Source organism: Leptopilina heterotoma, unplaced genomic scaffold (assembly GCF_015476425.1).
Source record: "Leptopilina heterotoma isolate Lh14 unplaced genomic scaffold, ASM1547642v1 Lhet_228, whole genome shotgun sequence".
In the NCBI taxonomy this organism is placed as follows: domain Eukaryota; kingdom Metazoa; phylum Arthropoda; class Insecta; order Hymenoptera; family Figitidae; genus Leptopilina; species Leptopilina heterotoma.
This window is the reverse complement of record NW_025110946.1, coordinates 2,329,940-2,349,508: the sequence shown is the minus strand read 5'-3', so window position 1 is coordinate 2,349,508 and position 19,569 is coordinate 2,329,940. Positions and strand designations below refer to the sequence as shown.

The 19,569-nt window shown below is 28.4% G+C and overlaps 1 protein-coding gene across 1 annotated transcript in view; it reads right to left on the bottom strand.

Annotated features, from left to right (window-relative positions):
* The window catches only part of LOC122502372 (coiled-coil domain-containing protein 1-like), a 33,268-nt gene extending 14,882 nt beyond the window's left edge, over positions 1 to 18,386 (bottom strand). Inside the window, exon 1 of the mRNA XM_043612392.1 lies at positions 18,258 to 18,386. Within this exon, the coding sequence (XP_043468327.1) occupies positions 18,258 to 18,386 (129 nt within the window). The remainder of the gene's footprint in view (positions 1 to 18,257) is intronic.
* Positions 18,387 to 19,569: the final 1,183 nt, after the last annotated feature.

The following is a 19,569-nucleotide window of genomic DNA, read 5'->3' as shown; positions in this document are numbered from 1 at the left end:
AAATCACACAGTTCCATGGATTTGCCCATTTAACAAACTTTAATTTTGAAAGACTTAAAAATAAAAAAAATTTGATATTTCAGTTGAAAATTCCTACGAAAGTGGGAACGGGCGATAAAAATTTTAAAACCTATTATGTTAATGGATCTTAAACTTTTTGTTAATTTGATGTTGTGCTTTGTTTCTAAAATTAGTAATTTTTTCAAATGTTGATAACGCAAAAACGGTTCTTTAAAAAAAATTTTTTTTGAGAACATGAACTGTTCCTTCTTTTATGTAGAATTATAAAAAAAAATTTTTAGCATATTTTTTAATAAAATTTTTTTTACTTTTTTTATATTTTTAAATTTTAATTGTAGAAATTCGCAATTTTTACTCACTACAACAACCTAGCTTTGAAATGATATACGTGTGATTAATATGCGACGATTTTCTAGAAAACTGTATGAAAAAATGAAAAATTTTGTTTTACAATTTAATTATTTAAACATTAAAAAATTCATTTTTCAATTTCTGTTTTATATAGTGATAAAGCTCAGAATATGTGCTTTTAAATGAGACGTTTATGAGCTTTTTAACTTTAATAATAAACAAATAACAAAACTTTTTGTAGGGGAGACCGGGGCGTAATGGCTAAGGGGCGTAATGAATAATTGTAATTTGTTTAAAAACCGTAAATTGTAATAATTTCGCACAATAGACAAGTTATTGTACTTGGTATACTGCAAGTTTGTCGGAAGTTTCATTAATATTTATTCATTATTGTAAGAAATATAGTAGAAAAACTATTTTTGACATACGAAAGTAACTTTTCAAAATTTTCGTTTTTTCGTTCTATTTTTTTCAAAAATAGCTTTTAAAAAAAACTGAAATGAGGTTTCGATCTTGACACGTTTGTTTTTAAGGGACAATTCGAGATTTTTGATTCACACTTCCGGTATTGTTAAAAAAAAGCCAAATATTTGCCGAGTACCCCCGGGGCGTAATGGCTAGTTTTTCCCGGGGCGTGTTGGCTAATGCAATACGCTATGTATAAAAAGCAACCTACCATATCGGCGAAGTGTAGGTTTGTTTTCGCGATTGCTTGTCACTTAGTTTAAGTATGTTTAGGTATTTTTAACAAAATTTTAAAGCTTTGGTCTAAAATTTACAAATAGTAGATTTCAAGCTACGATTTTAATGAGAAATTACAAAAAAAATTGAGAGAGTGCCAATATCACAGAATATTATTGAAAAAGCGATAGTTGAAGTATTGCTGAATAAAAATAGCATTCACGGAATACCCAGGAACCTTAATTTACAATATGCAATAAGATTGGAAACTGTAGATAATAATTAGCAATCATTATTCATTACGCCCCGGGAGTTATCCATTACGCCCCGACTCGGGCCGTATTTTGGAGCTCTGCATTGCTCCAGAAAAACTGTTGTAGAATAAAAAGTAAGAGTCATATCGGGACGTTTGTAGTCTTAAAAGAAAGCTGAGATACCAGAGTAAATTTTCTGGAAGATAAACATTCAATTAGAACAAAAATGTCCCAGTAAAACAACAAAGAGTGAAAAGTTAGCCATTACGCCCCGGTCTCCCCTAAAGTGTTTAATTGCTGTAGGGTGGGCAAAAGTTAATGAGCAGCACTGTATCTACTGTCAATGTTTTATGTTGATACGTTGAATAGATACGTGGAGAATTGGAATTTTTCATTTGAATTGGAAAAAGAATTGTAATATTCAACGCTTGGGAAATCACAGCGACTTCTTTAATAGGTTGGCGTGATTTGAGGATATAATCCACCAACTGAAAGGTGGCAGTGCACGTGTAATAGGTAGTATAATAGCTTGATCCGTGGGACTACTGTTAGGTAATAATGCTGCCATATCAAACATTGATTAGAAATTTAATGCGCCAGCAATTGTGCAACATCCATTGCAAAAATAATGAAACTTCCAAAATATATATTCCACTAACAGTAGAGAAAATTCGAATAAAATATAAATTTATATATTTTTTATAAACAAAATAATTTTTTTTAAATTTGGGCGTTATAAATTTTTATTTTTTAAATTTATTTATACCTGATAATATACAGAAAATTTTAATAACAGACACGAGATAGGCTGATTAATTTTAAGGAGTTTAAATTTTTTTTCAAAATTCGCTTGCAAATATTTTTTTTATAAAAAATTTTTAAAATAATTTTTTACATTACTTAAAAGTTGAAGAAAAACCAAAATCTTTTTTCTTTGACAACTTTCTTCTAAACTCAATACTTTTAAATTTATAAGTTATTGAAAATAGGTCAACTTTTAAAAATCCAAAATTTCGTAAATTCATAACTCGAAAATTTTTGCAATATGGAAAGTAAAAAAAAAACGTTTTTCATATTATTCTCTAAAGAATGAGAAAAAATATGTTTAACCGATTTTAAAATTCCATAGAAAAATTTTACGTAAAATTGCCCATATATATTGTGACACGGCTATTAATAGCTTGCCGCCGACTAATGTTCACACTTATTGTTGTCTAAATAAAATCAGTGTCTATTATATTAAATGCGTGTTGTTCAGTGATCTATCTTTATTTTTTATATTTATTTTAATTTTTATAAATTTCAAATCATGTTTTCTTAATATGAATGCATCATAATAAATTAAAATAAATGATAAAAGGAAATATTAAAAGAAGAATCGGAAATTTTAAATTGGGTTAGTAGCCAAATTCCTTGAATTTGACAATATAGAAGGTATTATTGGGAAATTCCATGTTACGGATCCTTAACGTGACAGGCCCTTTAATCCATAGGTAAAAAATATGCCAACTATTACTTAAATTTTATGTAATAAGCCCTTATGAAGGACTACTCTTATTAGTTTATAGGGCCTATTTTTAACCTGTAGATAAAAATGGATCAAAATTGGTATAAATGTTAACTTACCATAATGGCCCTTTACGTGCTCTTATAAGGCCCTCTTTGGATCTAATGGTCGAAAATAAGGTTAAATTTGACATAGATTTTGACGTATCGTAAATATCTTTTTTGGGACCCCTTTTGACCTGTAGGTAATAAATACATAAGGAAGATTGGGGAATTGTGGGCCACCTCTAATATTTAATAATATTTACAAGTTTTATCATTCAATTTTTTTATATTTTTTTTTGTTCGTCAAAAGTAAATTTTTCATTAGCATTTTATGACATTACAATGCTTTACAATTACCTATAAACCGTTAACAAAAATCATCTAAAAATTGCATTCAAATATTTATTTTGGGCCTTCATGTTTTTATTGTTTTTATAAGGATTTTCAAGAATTAATTATGGAAAATATTTTTTTAATTATTGTGTGTCATTGGTACTTTGACTCCAAAAAGAAATTTTGCAATAAATTAAAATGAATAAATAATAAAGCTTTTTGTAAAATGAAGCATTTTGAGAATTGTGGGACACTTTTTTTGGGGAAGTATTTGTTCCTTGTTTTTAGCAATTTAATATTTTAAAATTGAATGACTTAGAGGCATTATAATAGAATATTTATTCATTATTAGATTTTCAGAATTTTTAATTATTTCTACAAATTTTTCGCTTTTTCAAAAACGTCTGTTTTTGCATTTTCCAAAAAAGTTAGGGTGATGTGCAACACCAGTAAAATTCAGGTATGTAATGCATAAATATCGATTCATCATGTAAATCGCAGTTATGGCACGTAAAGTATAAAAAAGAAATAAGTGTTGCACATCACCCCAAATGTGATATTTTGCGAAAAATGATTTGTACGCAATACAATGCAATGGAAACACAAAATATAAACAGATATATAACAACACTTAAAAAACCAACAATAAACACATTCTTATACTATAAAATAAATTAAAACCCTTCTCGAAACGACTAGAAATGTAAAGCGCGAGAAATATTTCCTGCTCGAGAAATCTAACTCATTAGGGACAGAACTGTCCCTTTGTACCTCTTCGACAAAAAGTATAGGATTAATATACCTAGTAGAGAAGATTGGATAAATAGACTGACAAGTATTCCAGCTGACTGTGAAGTCTGGTACACAGATGGATCAAAAGGCGGGAATGGAGTTGGTGCAGGAATCTATCATGTAAACTCGCAAGTGGGACACTCCTTTAAGTTGGGGACCATTGTTACTGTGTTACAAGCCGAAATTGTGGCAATATTTTATGGTGCTGTTGAAGCCTTGAAAAATTGTCACAACAAAGATATTTTTATCCTTTCGGATAGCAAGGCGGCCATTTTCTCCTTGAAACGATACGTATCAACATCACTGCTGGTCGGTGATTGTCATGAAGCACTTAACAAACTAGCTGAAACGAACCGCGTTACCCTCCTGTGGATCCCTGGTCACAGTGGATTCGCGGGAAACGATAGGGCGGATGAGCTAGCCAAAGAAGGGGCTAGAAAACAACTTATTGGACCTGAACCTCCCATTGGTGTTTCCAACAAATGCTTGACACTGGAAATTAAACAGTGGATAGCTGCGGAACACCAAAAGAAATGGCACACGGAAAGAAAAAGTCTAAAGAATATTCTAATATATTATAGAAAAGTTGGACAAGATGGACAATTTATAATATTTATTTGATTTCCTGAAAATTATTTCAAGATGTCTAAGAAACTTTATGTTGCGTATGATAAAACGTTTGAAATGTATTAAAAAAATTATAGATTATAAATATTCTCATATAATAAAAAAAATGTTTTTAATTGTCGTAAAATTATTATTATATTTTATGAAACTATCAATATACAGAAGTAAAATTATTTTAATACTTATAAGAAAGATGAGTTCAGATGTGTATTCCAGACAAGTTTAAAAAAATTACTATACTGTATGAAATATTTTGAAGAATCGCGCACGCGTCAGTTGCGCAGTAGTCTGCTGCGCATACATTTGCACAGTGAGAATGTCCTCTAGTATCGAAGGACCACCTGCAGCGTGCGTTGCGTAGCTAGTTGGTTAGGGTTGCGTTCTATTAATATTAGGGTTGTGCGTTCGATTCCAGTCGTTAGTAGATTTTCTGTTAGGTAGGCTATCATTAAGTATAAATAAATGTTTAGAGTTTATAGTGTATGAATTCTGGGTGCCATATCAAGATACGTGGTGCTTTAAAAAAGTTTAAAAACTAAAAGGTAAACTATATACATTTTTTTATAATAAATTTTCTGTATGATAAGTTATTATACATTTCATTGTCAGGTTTTACATTTATATACAGTATAGTAATTTACTTTATATTGATTCAACGTATTTACTATACTGTATTAAGAATCTTTCAATGAATGTAAGGATTAAATATTTCATAGAAAGGCTTTGTATTTTAAAACAGTATTGTAATTTATTTCATATTGATCCAAATTTTATTCATATTTGTATTTATTTTCTTTAAACTTTATTGTAATTGTTATGAATATTAATTAGAGATACAGTATTGAAACATTTTTAAAAAGTGACTCTTGTCCAACTTTTTAATACAAACATTAAAATATTCTTTAGACTTTTTCTTTCCGTGCAGGTAACTAAGGGCTGTAGACAAGTCAAGGTACTCATGGGAAGTAGTATTAACCCTATGAGGAAAGCGGAATTCCGCAAATTAAATAGAAAAGAGGCATGCAAAGATCATAACAGGGCTATTAACTGGCCATGGTGATCTGCGCTATCATAGGCACAAAATGGGGATCCTAGACGACCCGAAGTGCCGTAGGTGTGGAGAGGAATATGAAACCCCGATACACATCTTGTGTCACTGCCCTGCATTTGTGAAGGAGTGGGAACACATTACGGGCTACTTCTTTCTGGGGGAGACCGTTATTGCTACCAGAAACCTGGCCGAAGTCCTCCTGTTGTGGAAAGGACTTCGGATATAGGGGTGGTTATGGGGAACGTAAAGGGATTACCCAAGCGTTAGTGGCGTTGACCTGCAAGGTCCTAAGTCCACAACCCTCCTCTTAATAAAAAAAATAATAATAATAATCTAACTCAACTTACGTACAGCAAACCTGGCTGCGAGTTGTCTCGTGAGTTATATCAAAAACAAGTTACTCAGGACAAAAACAAATGGTGTTTGTATTGATAAATATATTATTATTTAAAATCATTATTTAATTTACTGATTTTATTTACTGATTTTCAAGTAAAACTCATAAACCTTAATTGCGTTGACATCTGTTCGGTTTATTGCAAATTGCACTTAGGCTTACAATGGAAAAAAGGTATATCTTTATTTTCAAGATTTAAAGAATTTCTATATTTTATGATGTTGTACGGTTAATCTTAATCTTTTCTCAAAGTGCACGTCTAAGTTGTAAAGTGGGTTTATTTCTTGACCAAACATAAAATTTAAATAAAGAAAAGCAATCCTCAATATCTAAACAAATGGCAATACTTGGCTCTGTTCAATATCGAACTGTAGATCAGAAATCGGCGGTGTTGCACATCACCCCACAACACCCTATTATTAAAATAACTCATAGTTATAGTAATTTAACAAAGACAATTATATTCATTGCGATTCAAGCGATAGAGCTGTTCACTTAAAATGTGTAATTAATTGAGCCTATTTTACTTGTCTAAATTGTGATTCCGATTAATTTCATTTTCTTACTTTTTGTTTTCTAATTTTAAACTAATAATTAAACATTTATAACATTTTTAATATTTCTAACCATTTAATAAATATATTTAATCGTTATTTTGAATTTGGAACTCAATTTTGGCAGTGGCCCACACTGCCGTCCAGTTTAAAAAAGGCAATATCTACATATTTTATGAAAAATGAGTTTTTTATACCGTTGGATTCGTAATGAAAAGACGAATCTAATAGTCGTATTTGTAATTGAAAATTTTAATTAGATTAGAAGATAATTAGCGGTCAATTAAACTATCTACAGAGATTTTCGAGAAATATTTTTTAACCCTCCATCCGTCGCATGGTGAGAATTTCCCTCACCCAGTTTCTTTTTTTATTTATAACTTTTAAAATACAAAAAATTATAATTTCATATTCTCATTACCTTTCACAACACTCTTCTTCTTTACATTAAAACAATTTTTGTGTTTTTTATATTTTAATTTCTTTGTTATTGAATTTTGAAAGCAGCAAATGTCGAGGATTTTTGACGCGAAGTGAGGGAACTTCTCACCATGCGACTGACCGCGTATACTCGATTTCATTTGTCATTAATTTTTTATTTAAATAATTAACAGAAAATAAAAGTTAATTTTACTGCCAATAGGTTGTTTAGAAATTCTAATAAACATTCAAAAAAAAATTTGGCATTTTAGAACAAGTTTGGACTAATTTATGAGGGTGAGAATTTCTCTCACCTGCGACGGATCGCGTTACAAAAAAAGGTGCGACGGATGGAGGGTTAAAGTGTCACTATCTGCAGAAGGAGACGACCTACAAAATTTTCAGGATTTTCAACCCACTTGACCCCTGAAATCCTGATTCACGAGCACTATGTACATAGGTTAGTCAGTAAACTGGTCTCAAAAGTCACAAAAGTAGAGAACTATGTACATAGTGACGTTTTTCGTACATATTTTTCTCGAACTTTGGTTAACTTTCCTCGAGAGAGAGCACTATCTACAAGTTTAATTATGCAAATGAAATAAAAATAATACAATAATTTGCCAATAAAGCTTTTATTTTGTATTAACACATATATTTTATGCAAATTAAAAAACAATTTTAATTATTCTTTTTTTAAAGTTAACATTTAATTTAATACAAATTTCATGCAGAACATAATAATCAAATAAAATAAAGTTATAATGGTAAATAAAATTTATGTATTGAGGGGCTGATAGTAAAAATGGTTTAAAATAATAACAGGAGCAAAAGTAGAATAAGTGACTCAGAAGCAAAAACAGATAAAAATGATTGTGTAATTTCTTGATAAATTAATTATAATAATTACAAAATATTAATTCAAATAAAATAAGTTTTTTTATTATTGACAATAATTTTTAAGCATTAATACAATTAATTTATCAAGAAATTACATAATCATTTTCACCCGTTTTTGCTCTCAAGTCACTTATTCTACTTTTGCTTCCATTATTATTATTACAAACCATTTTTACTATCAGCCCCTCTATTGTTCGTCATTTTTCGTTCGGTATTTTCAAAATTAAAAAATATAATATAATTATAAATAAAATAAAATATAAAATAATGATAAAAATATAACAGAAATAAAGGATTGGGTTAGAAAATAATGTAGATAGTGACGCTTTAAACAGGAAAGTGGACCGACAAAGCAATTTTAAACGTACTATCTACCACATAGTGCACTTTTCATGTTTTCTCCATAATTTTTGGATAAAAAATGTGCACTATCTACAGTTTTATTAATAAATAATTAAAATTAATAAATTTTTTTTGCACCAATGAAAAGAGCGTGTCCGAATTCGTCAAGAACATAAGTTTGCTTACAACATTTTTAATTTTATTAATAGATCCAGATGCAAACGCGTTTCCTTCAATATTTCCGATTGAGCTAAAATGTAGATAGTGTCTTTTTTAAAAAGGACGGCAGCACAATTCCCCAACATTTTTAAAAATCATAAAAGTACACTCTTTGGTAAAACTGAAATTTCTTTTAGATAAGTGATAATTTTAATAAACTGACTATGATATATGATAGGTTGGACCTCCTACTAACCCTAAAAATTTGAAAATTTGAAAAAAAAATTTTGGTGTAAGATATTGAGCAAAGAAAAAGTGTGTCCCACAATACCCCAATCTCCCCTATAGATTTTGACGTAATATAATGGTTGTTATTGGACCTTTTTTGCCATGTAGTTAAAAAATTAGGTCAAATTTGACACAGACTTTGACGTATCATAAATGTATTTATTAGGATCGTTTTTAACCTATAGGTTAAAAAGTAGGTGGCAATGGTACAGCAATTTTATTAAGACGACTTTTATTTCTTACATATTAAAAACAATATATTAGAGTAGGCTGTAGTTCTTGAGGTAAATAAACAACGAGTGTGTTCGATTTTTGCATTTTAACTAGCAAAATTTGCCTAAATCTATTAATCTCTATATTTAAAGCTTTAGAACTTATGCAATTATAAACAAAAATATAAGTATACTAGGTCATTTTAAAGGTGAAAGTATGGACTTTAAAAATCTTCAAACCGATTTAAAAAATTTTAATAAGGTGAAGAATTATTTTAGAAAAACCAAAAGTTCAAAAAATCCCATGTATTTTACATGGGAAAAGTAGGCGCTTACGGGAGAGGGTTAATCAAACTTAAAATTAATTCCTTTAGCAAATTTTTTCATAATCCCGTGTAGAAATCACCATGCTATGCCTAAAATGATTATTGGCCCTAGCTTGGACCTAACTTGGCAACCCCTTTTTATATATCCTGGTCTGGTCCTAACTTGGTACTAGCTAGGAGATCCAGTTATGACTTAGAAAAATTTTTAGGAAAATAAAGTGTCAAAATTGATACATGAAAAACATGTAAAAATTGATAAATATTCTCAATTAATATTTATAAAATTAATTGATAATCATATTTGTTTAAATAATTTATTGTTTGACATAAATCAGAAAATTATACAAATACTATATATTACTATATATTATTACATATTATATTATATTATATTATATTATATTATATTATATTTATTATTTATATTTATTATTTTTTTTATTATTTTATTTTATTTATTATATTTATATTTATTATATTTATTATATTTTATATTATATTTATTATATTTACATTATATTATTATTTATATATTATATTATTATTATTATTATTATTACTATTATTATTATTATTATTATTATTATATATTATTACTATATATTATTTTAAACAAATAATTGTTATTTACTAACTTTTTACACAATCAACCTAGAAACTAGCAGTTTTTTCTAATTTTGCAATAAGTAAATACTCATATTAGTTAATTGCAAAATTTTAAAAGACTACAAGTGTCTAGACGCTTTATTGTCTTAAGAATTAATAAATAAAAACAATTTTTTGTTTAAACAAATGCTGAATTGTTAAAATTATAAATTATCTTCATATTTCACTACTCAAGTGTAATAATCGCGAAGTTAGATAAAAAACTGCAAATTTTTAAGTAATTTGTTACAAAAGTTAATAAAACAGCAAAATTTATTTATTTATTTAAACAGATACAGACTGCAATATAATTATCATTAGTAAAATATATTTCTAATTTCGTTCGCTGATTTTAAGTTTCGTTTAAGTTGATGCTAAACACTAAGAGATATTGCAGTTCGAATGTAGGCTGACCCACCCAGGTCCAACCCAGGACCTACCTGGGCTTCCTAGTTTCATTAGCAAAAATTTCTAAGTCCAAGTCTAAAAAATTTTTTGCAACAAAAAATTAATGCTTAAAATGATTTAGAATAGTGAAAAACGTGTTTTTAACATATATTTTTTTGACATTTTTTTTAAAAAGTGGATCACCCGCTTAATTAATTAGGAAAAATTTCCAAGTCCAAAAGACGAATATTTTTTTTAGACCAAGAAATTAATGTTAAAAATGATTGAGAACAATGAAAAACCTGTTTTTAACGAAAATTTATAGATATTTTTTTTCTTGATATAATATAAAAATATTAATTTTTGAATTTTTATATTTGGATATTATTTTATTATTATTGTTGTTGTTAAACTATTTTTTTTATTTATTATCGTGTAGTAGTGTCAATAATTACTATATTGAATCATCAAAAGCAAGTCCACAAGTCACTGACAATAAAAATTTTGATCTCAACTAGTTTCATTAGCATAGTGGTTAGGGCGTTAGTCTCGTAGTCCGTAGGTCGTGGGTTCGATTCCCGCGAGCGTTAGATTTTATTTACTTCTTAGGTTTGCGTTTATTCCGATTTTTCTGCATTGTATTCGTATAAGTATGCAATTTAATGATTATATATTCTGTAAAATAATTTAATTAACAAATTTCTCATTTTTTTATAATTTTTGATGTATATATTAGAGGAATATATATTAATCTCTACATATACTAACATTATTTATAAATTCGCTTTTGGTCATCATTTAATTGAAAAAAATAATCTATATTAATAAAATCAGACTTTTGTCTGTACATTGCACGAAATTAATTTTTTCTAGCATAATTTATTTATTTGAACAACGGAGAATCCAAAAATGGTAATAGAAAATTTCCTGTCTGTATGTATGTATGTGTGTATGTATGTATGTATGTATGTCCGCAAAATTTTGTTCGCGTATAACTTGAAAACGTCTTGACCGATTGAAGTAAAATTTGGCAATCTTTCAGGTATTGGTCTAACTTAAAATATTAGCTATATTTGATGAAAAAATATTGAGCTGAACAAAAGTTATGAATTTTTCAAAAAATTCAAAAAAAAAATTTTTTTCAATTTTTGCAGATTGGCATAAATTTTTTAATTTATTAATAATATAAATGATTTTAAAGATATATAAAAATAAATTGAATAAAAAATAATATTGATATGAAAAAAAATTATGAATTTTCCAAAAAATTCAAATTTTTTTTTAAATTTTGACAGATTGCTGTAAATTAATCAGTTATGACTTTTGTAAGATATATATAAGCAATAAATTTGCAGATTTTAAATATATTAATTAGAACGGGAGGTATTCAATTTTTTCAAAAAATTAAAAAAATGGAAGATTTCCAAATTTTATATTTTTTAATGTATATTTTTTAAACTTTCTGTAATTAAATATTTTTATTGTTTATACTCCTGCCCTATTGGCCTTACGCACTTCGACAAGAGTCCCCGAGAAATACTTTTTTGGATTAAGCATAACCATTCTACTTTAGAAATTTTCTATATATTAACCTAATTTGCGTCTACAGCCGACTTTATTAGGAGTACTCAATTGCAAAAATTTCGAAAATATTAAAAATGGAGATTCTTATGATAAAATTGATACTGCAGGAATTCAAGAATATGTGATACGATACTTGCATTATGCTACTGGGAAAAAACTTAGATAGTAAAAAGTTTGGTTATTTTAATTCTAGATTTAACTTTTAGGGATGTTTTGAGCATTGTAAAGGCAAAAGTTAAACAGGGTGTCTATTATTATTTTTGTTTAACAAACTATCCGGTTTTTCCCAGCTTTGTCCAAATTTTTCCAGGTGTATCTTTTCTCATCAAATATAAATTTTCTTGATAAGAATTAACAATAAATAAAACTACAAATGGCTACAAAAATTCACTTATTTTATGAAAATACTCTTCGACGGGTTTTTGTTTTTACTGATACTTTTAACAGGGGTTCTACCAACTGGAAAAAACGGGAAATATGCAGGAATTTAATTTAATCGGGAAAAACTGTGAATTCAGCCTGCAATATAGGTCTTATTTTAGATTTTAGCAATTATGATACAATTAGTTCGAATTTTACTTAACTCTAAAAACTGGTGGAAATTTTGGATTAACTTATAATAGAATAATTAAATTTCTACAAATAATTGACAAAACATTGTTCTCTGCATTTTAATTAATTAAAAATAAATTATTTGATGGTAAAAAGTCAATCACTGATTTAAAATAGTAATATTTTTCTAATGAAATAGTTAATGGTAGCTAAATATTATTTTTTCCGGTCAAATTAAATTCCCCGCTATTTCCCATTTTTCGAGACTGGTCGACACACTATAATTGAATGTATTTGTAGAAACTAAAACCCGTCGAAGACGGGTACGACAGCTAGTTATTAATAATTTAGGTTATTTCTTTAGCAAATATTATAAACTAATTAAAATTATAATAAAATATATAAATAAACTGGTCCTAACTAGGCTCCCAAGTTAGGACCAGGCTAGAATCGCATCACCACCCATTGTTGGTCCAACCTACACTGCCAACCTAGAACCAAGCTATTAACAGGGCAAAATAGGTAGGACCTGACTAGGACCAATTTTCGTTTCCCACACGGGATGTTGGCCAAAAATTGGATGTAGAGGTGGGCTTAAAAGTTATCTTCAACTTGGTAAATAAGAGTCATCCTAGTATACGTAAGAGAGTATAGTCGAGATTGGCCCACCTTTTGACTTTTGTGTATAACTTTTTTTAAACATGAATTTGGTCAATTGAAGCATATTGTTGAAAAGTCCTGTTTAATAGGGACATTTTTTCTGTACAAAGTAAATTGATAGGTTTTAAAATGAAAAAGCTATAAACATTTTAAAGAAATAAAATTTGTAGTGCAGGTTGGCCCTTACAGACAAGGTCGGTCCATGTTTAAAATTCAAAGGGCATTACCGTTTAAAAATAAAATAACATGTTTAGAGTTACGGGAATTTGATCCTTTATTGTTTATAGCTTGTAATATAATGAAATAATAAAATAATGAAAATAAACAATATAAATAAATATAAATAAAATAAAAATGTTGCACTGAAATATTAATAAAATTAAATAAAAATAATAATAAGATTATCAATTATATTATGAATTATTTAAAATCGCAGTATTTGCAAATAAAGTAGTTCGTCCTCATCTTTGCGCATTTTAAGTACAAAGTGGCCAACCTTGACAGAAAGTAACATTACCGAATTGTTCTAACCATAAAGAAATACGTTTCGGGATTCGATTTTTCACTTTGTTTTTCTTTCAACTGTCATGAGTCCCACAAAACTTTGGCATGCTTGCCTTGACGATTCAATTTTTTTATCTTTTATTAATGGTTTTTCACATAATGCACAAAACTTTTTTTGAGCTTTTTTTGTACCGACGTCATAGAAAACACTATTTTCGATTTTCCGAAAATGTAATTGAACAAAAAGTTAGGTTTTACTAAGACAAGCTTCGACAAGCATGCGCGTAGGTGGCGCTAGTGAACTTGTCTAAAAAATCGCGAATGGCCTACCTAGACAGTGGTCCAACCTCGACTATATACTCCCCTATAAATTGTTAATAACCAAAATCAACTTTATAAAATATTTAAATAATTTTCGAGTATGTATTATATAAAAACGACTCTAAAGGGGAATAAGCAACGCATAGTAATAACACACTCAAAGCTGAGTACAGCCACCTACGGCGTCTTCAGCTAAAATAACTCGTCCCCAGAATGGCTTAGAACATGACATACATTTTTCTAATATCTGAAATGTCTATTCACTAATTTGGGTCTTTTTCCGCGATGATGGGGAATTTTATATAGATTTTGTTAACGCACTAAATGAAAATGATGGATACAATTATTATGCAACAGTATCGTTTAATACTGATGGAGCACCTTTGTTCGAAAGCTCAAAAACGTCTATTTGTTCGATTTACTTAATGATTAACGAGTTACCTTACAGTGTTAGGACAAAAAAAACATTTTAGCAAGAATTTGGGTTGAAAAGGATAAACCCAAAATAAATATCTTTCTTAAACCTTTCGAGCGCCTGTCCAAGGATTTGTACATCCTGATGCTTTAATGCCTTCCTTCCGCGCATCGTTTTTCCATTTATTTTTGATGCGCAGAACTCAACCGGAAGGAAGGCATTAAAGCATCAGGGTGTACAGTGTACCTTACATTACGGTTGTCCCATATGCTTACATAAAGGAAAATGGGTTCGCAATTTTTTCAAACCAGATTCTGGCGGCTGTATTACCCGTGCAGAAATTAAAATGTGGGCCTGATAGGGTACTGGACAGTTTTCCCGATCTCTGGTGTGGCTCTGGGTAGAGAAACTGACCAGTGCCCGACTAGTGTGTGACGCTGTTCCCGACAAATGCCCTACTTAGGGAAAAACTGGTCAGGGCCTCGTCAGTTTTTCTTAAAATTGCCCTATTTTGTGAGGTTAATTTTATTCAAAAGAAATTACAATAAAATTACTGTAATTAAAAATATTATTATATTAGAAACATAATGAACACAACATATTTATACATAACATAATGAGGTATTATAGTCATTTTGACTAATTTAAAAGTGAAAATGATAAAAATAATATAATTTCTAGAATAGAAAAACTTAAAAATTTTTGAAAAATATAATTTTTGGTTTTATGATTAATTCATTTTTCTTTTGGAGGTTGTCGCTCCTTTCTGCCTCCTTAATTTTATAATATTAATAAAGGTTATAATTTTTTATTTCAAATGTATAAGTAATAATTAATATTTATTTAATAAATATTTTATTCAAATTTATTAATTATGTTTAAAAAATAGTTATTAAATATTGAAGGTGTTAAATTTAACAATCTCTCCGAATCATTTTCTCACTTTAAGCTAATATAATATAAAATAATTATTATTATTAATATATATATATATACAAACCAAATGATAAATTCATCCTATAAATTAACAATTATTAAAATTCATGAAGTATAATTTATTAATAATTGTTTATTTATTATTATTTTTTAAATTCATAATTTTTATTTTTAAATAAATGTATAATAATTAATTATTTAATAACTATTATTATTCGTTATTTATAATTTAGTTGTTATTATTAATAAATAGACTTTATTATAATATTGTACTTAAAGGAAAAAAAATTATATGTATTTTCGTTTTTTAAATATATTACCATAATTATTTTATAAAGTATTTTAAAAGAACACGCTTTTTTAACTTAAATAACTGTATTAAAAAAGTTAATTTTAAAAAATTAAATTTATTTACATGCTTTTAAAACGAGGAAAACTGTCGAGGCCCTGATCAGAGCCATATTTCATATCTTGTGAACACCCCACTTAGGGTTTTGGCCAGAATTTCTGGTCAAACCCATAAGATAAAAAAATTCTTAAAAATGTAGTATAATTACTCCGTTTAATTAATTTCTTCAATTGTTTATAATTTTATTATAGGGACTAATTTAAAAAACTTAATTCATTTACACTTTATTCAAACGAGGAAAACTGTCGAGGCCCTGATCAGAGCCCTATTTAATATCTAGTGAACACCTCACTTGGGGTTTTGGCCAGAAATTCTGGTCAAACCCACAAAATAAAAAACTTATTAAAACGATAGTATAATTACTCTCTTTAATTGTATTCTTCAATTGTTCATTATTTTTTATTGAAAGTAATTTTAGAGATTTAATTTTTTTACACTTTATTTAAACAAGGAAAACTGTCGAGACCCTGATCAGTACCCTATCTAAAATCTAATGAACACCCTACCTGGGGTTCTGGCTAGGAATTCTAGTCAAACCCCTAAAATAAAAAAATTATTAAATAACTAAAATAATGATTGCCTTTCATTGATAATAGCTTCTACAACAAAAAGGAATTCTAAAAACTTTATTAAAAAAAAAAATTAATAGGGAAAACTGTCCAGGCCCTGACCAGAACCCTGTTTTAAATAGGGCAAAGTGGGGCATTTTCTGCACGGGTAAATATCGAGACGCATGCTTATTCCCGAAATCTTTTTTGACCAAATAGTTATTTGATATAAAACTACTTAACTTAAAATTCACATAATATATGAACATTATTTGACATAAATTTTATTGCACACAAAAATAATTTAACATAAATATCATTTGTCATAGAATTCATTTAACAGAAATATTATTTATTTATTTAAGAAACATAACGGGACATGCCCTTTCGTACATAAGTACTCCTAAATCTAATATAACAATGAATTTTTAACTTAAATCTAGGTTGAAACTTTTTATGTGCAAATTAAATAATCTCAGTTTCTATTAAACATTATGTTACGCAATGCCGTTGTGAACCTTGTAACATTATTATCAAAGAAGTTTATTTCATTAGAAATTAAATTAGCTTCTCTAGTGAGTCGATCAATTAATGAATTATTACCATAGTTCGTTCTATGAAATGCCACTGAGAATAACGTATAACGTCTAGTAAACATTCTAGGAACAGATAAATTTACCAAGGATAAAAGTGAGGGACAATAGATAGCTCCGTTCATCAGTCTGTACAAAAAAGACATATCAGAAAAATGAAATCTAGATGTCAAAAGAGGAATATTCATTAAAGTTCTTAAATTTTCATAATCATGCGTACGATAATCAAATGAAATATTAAGTATTCTTGCAGCAAATCTAAGGAATTTATTTTGAACACGTTCAATTCTGATTATGTGGAAGACATAAAAAGGAGACCAGATTATACATGCGTATTCAATTATTGATCTGACAAGCGTCAAGTATAATATTCTAATTGTTGCAAGACCACGAAATACAGAAGCACATCTCATTATAAACCCTAAGGATTTCGAGGTTCTTGAAACAATTTCAGTGACGTGATCATTGAAACTAAGATTACTAGTGAACAATACACCCAAATCACGCATCCTAGTTACTCTCTCCAAGTTCTGACCCTCTAAAGTATAGTTATGTGAGCTAACTTTACCTTTAGAAAATGAAACAACATAACTTTTCTTAATATTAATACTTAGATGATTTTTACCACACCATTTTTGTAATCTCTTCAGATCCTTTTGCAGATCTGAAGTGTCTTTTTCTGCTGAAAGTGAATTAATTATTTTGTAACACTTAAGGTCATCTGCATAGAGCAAAAGTAGGAATGCCTTAAAACAGGTTTTACATCATTCATATACAAAATAAACATTAAAGGACCAAGACGCGATCCCTGAGACACCCCAGAGGTCGCTAAAAAAGGTTCACTATATTCGCCATCAACTTTTACAACTTGATATCTGTCAGACAGATAACTTTTAAAAAATGAAACCATGTTGTCAGAAATGCCTAGTGAATTTAATTTGCTTAATAGTATATTATGGTCTACCTTATCAAATGCCTTCGACACATCAGCATAAATAGTGTCTATTTGAAGACCCTTTTCAATATTACTAGTTAAAAAAGTAGTAAAAATACCAAGATTAGTTAGTGTGGATCTTCCCCTTACAAATCCATGCTGTTCATCGATTATAATTCCTGAGACCGATGCATAAAAGTTATCAAAAATAATACTTTCAAAGATTTTAGCAAATGAACTTAATATTGTTATAGGTCTATAATTTTGAGAATTATTTTTATCGTCAGACTTATGAACAGGAACTATCACACCCTTTTTCCACTCAAAAGGAAAAATGCATGATTTTAATGATTTATTAAAAATAATAAATAGTGGTTCAATAAATGAGTAACCACATAATTTTATAATAGAGGGAGGTACTGTATCCGCCCCTGAACCTTTATTTATATCCAAATTCTTTATTTTTTCAAAGATATCGTTCCTAGAAATTGTTATAAAATTTAGACTCACATCTGCATAGCGATTAAAGGACAAGTCTGGGACTTCTAATGACGGTAGAGTATAAACAGCTTTAAAATGTTTAGCAAAAAGATTAGAGATTTCAAGAGAAGTGTCACCAGATTCATCCTTATAAAACATATGCGTCGGAATATTGTGTTCTCGTCGAGTAGAATTTATATAATTCCAGAAATGCTTCGGATAAGTCAATATTGACTTTTCAGTATTAGAAATGTAATCATTATAACAAACCTTTGAGAGTTTTTTACACTCACTTCCTAATTTACAAAATTGTGTATAATTGAATTCAGTTTTATTTTTAATGTAATTTACATGAGCGGTTTTTTTAGAATAAACAAGATGTTTTAATTCATTAGTGAACCAGGGTGGGAATTTCGATGAATTGGCATATTTCAATGGCACGCATTTCTCAAAAATACTATACAAAAGATCATAAAAAACAGCAACATCATCATTAACATTCTCATTAGATAACAATAAATTCCAATCAATAGAATTCAATAGGGTAACTATACCAGCAATATTAGCATTTTTAAAATCAAATACCATATTAAAATTCTGCAAATAGTCGGAATTATAAATATTTCGACTGTTAGAAAGAAAGTTAATGAGTAATGAAGGATGATAATTATCCAATGGCAGTATACTGTCATTTAACAATTCAGATGTGAAAAAATCACTATTACAAAAAACTAAGTCCAAGATAGAGCCATGTGTATTAATATTTTTATTTATTTGCGATAAACCAACGAAGTCTATTGTATCAAGCAATAAGGAAGCAATTTGTATCTGATTATTTGTTAAACATTTATTTAAATCAATTTGTGAAACTAAGTGACTAAAAAATTGTGTTAAAAATGGTAAATTAAAATCCCCAAGGATTAAAAAAATAGCATTAGTATAATTATCGTGGACTTCTTCAATAATGTTGCAAACATCAGAAAAAGCTTTAAGAGACGAATTAGGAGGAATGTAAAAACACCCAATAATATAAAAATTGTTATTAGCTCTAAATTTAACAAAAACATGCTCAACAGTATTTAATGAAGTTTCAATTTGAGAGCTTCGTAAATTTCTACAGACAGCTATCAAAACACCCCCCCCCCCCTCTCAGTTTATCACTAGTAACACTATTTCTATCAAACCGAAAAATATCATAATTAATAAAGCCTAATTCCTGAGAACGTACACTATCATTTAGCCAAGTCTCAGTTAAAATGTATATATTATATTTAAAAATTGAAACACTTTGTCGAAGCTCGTGAGTTTTTGTGCGTAAACCTCTAACATTCTGATAGTTCGC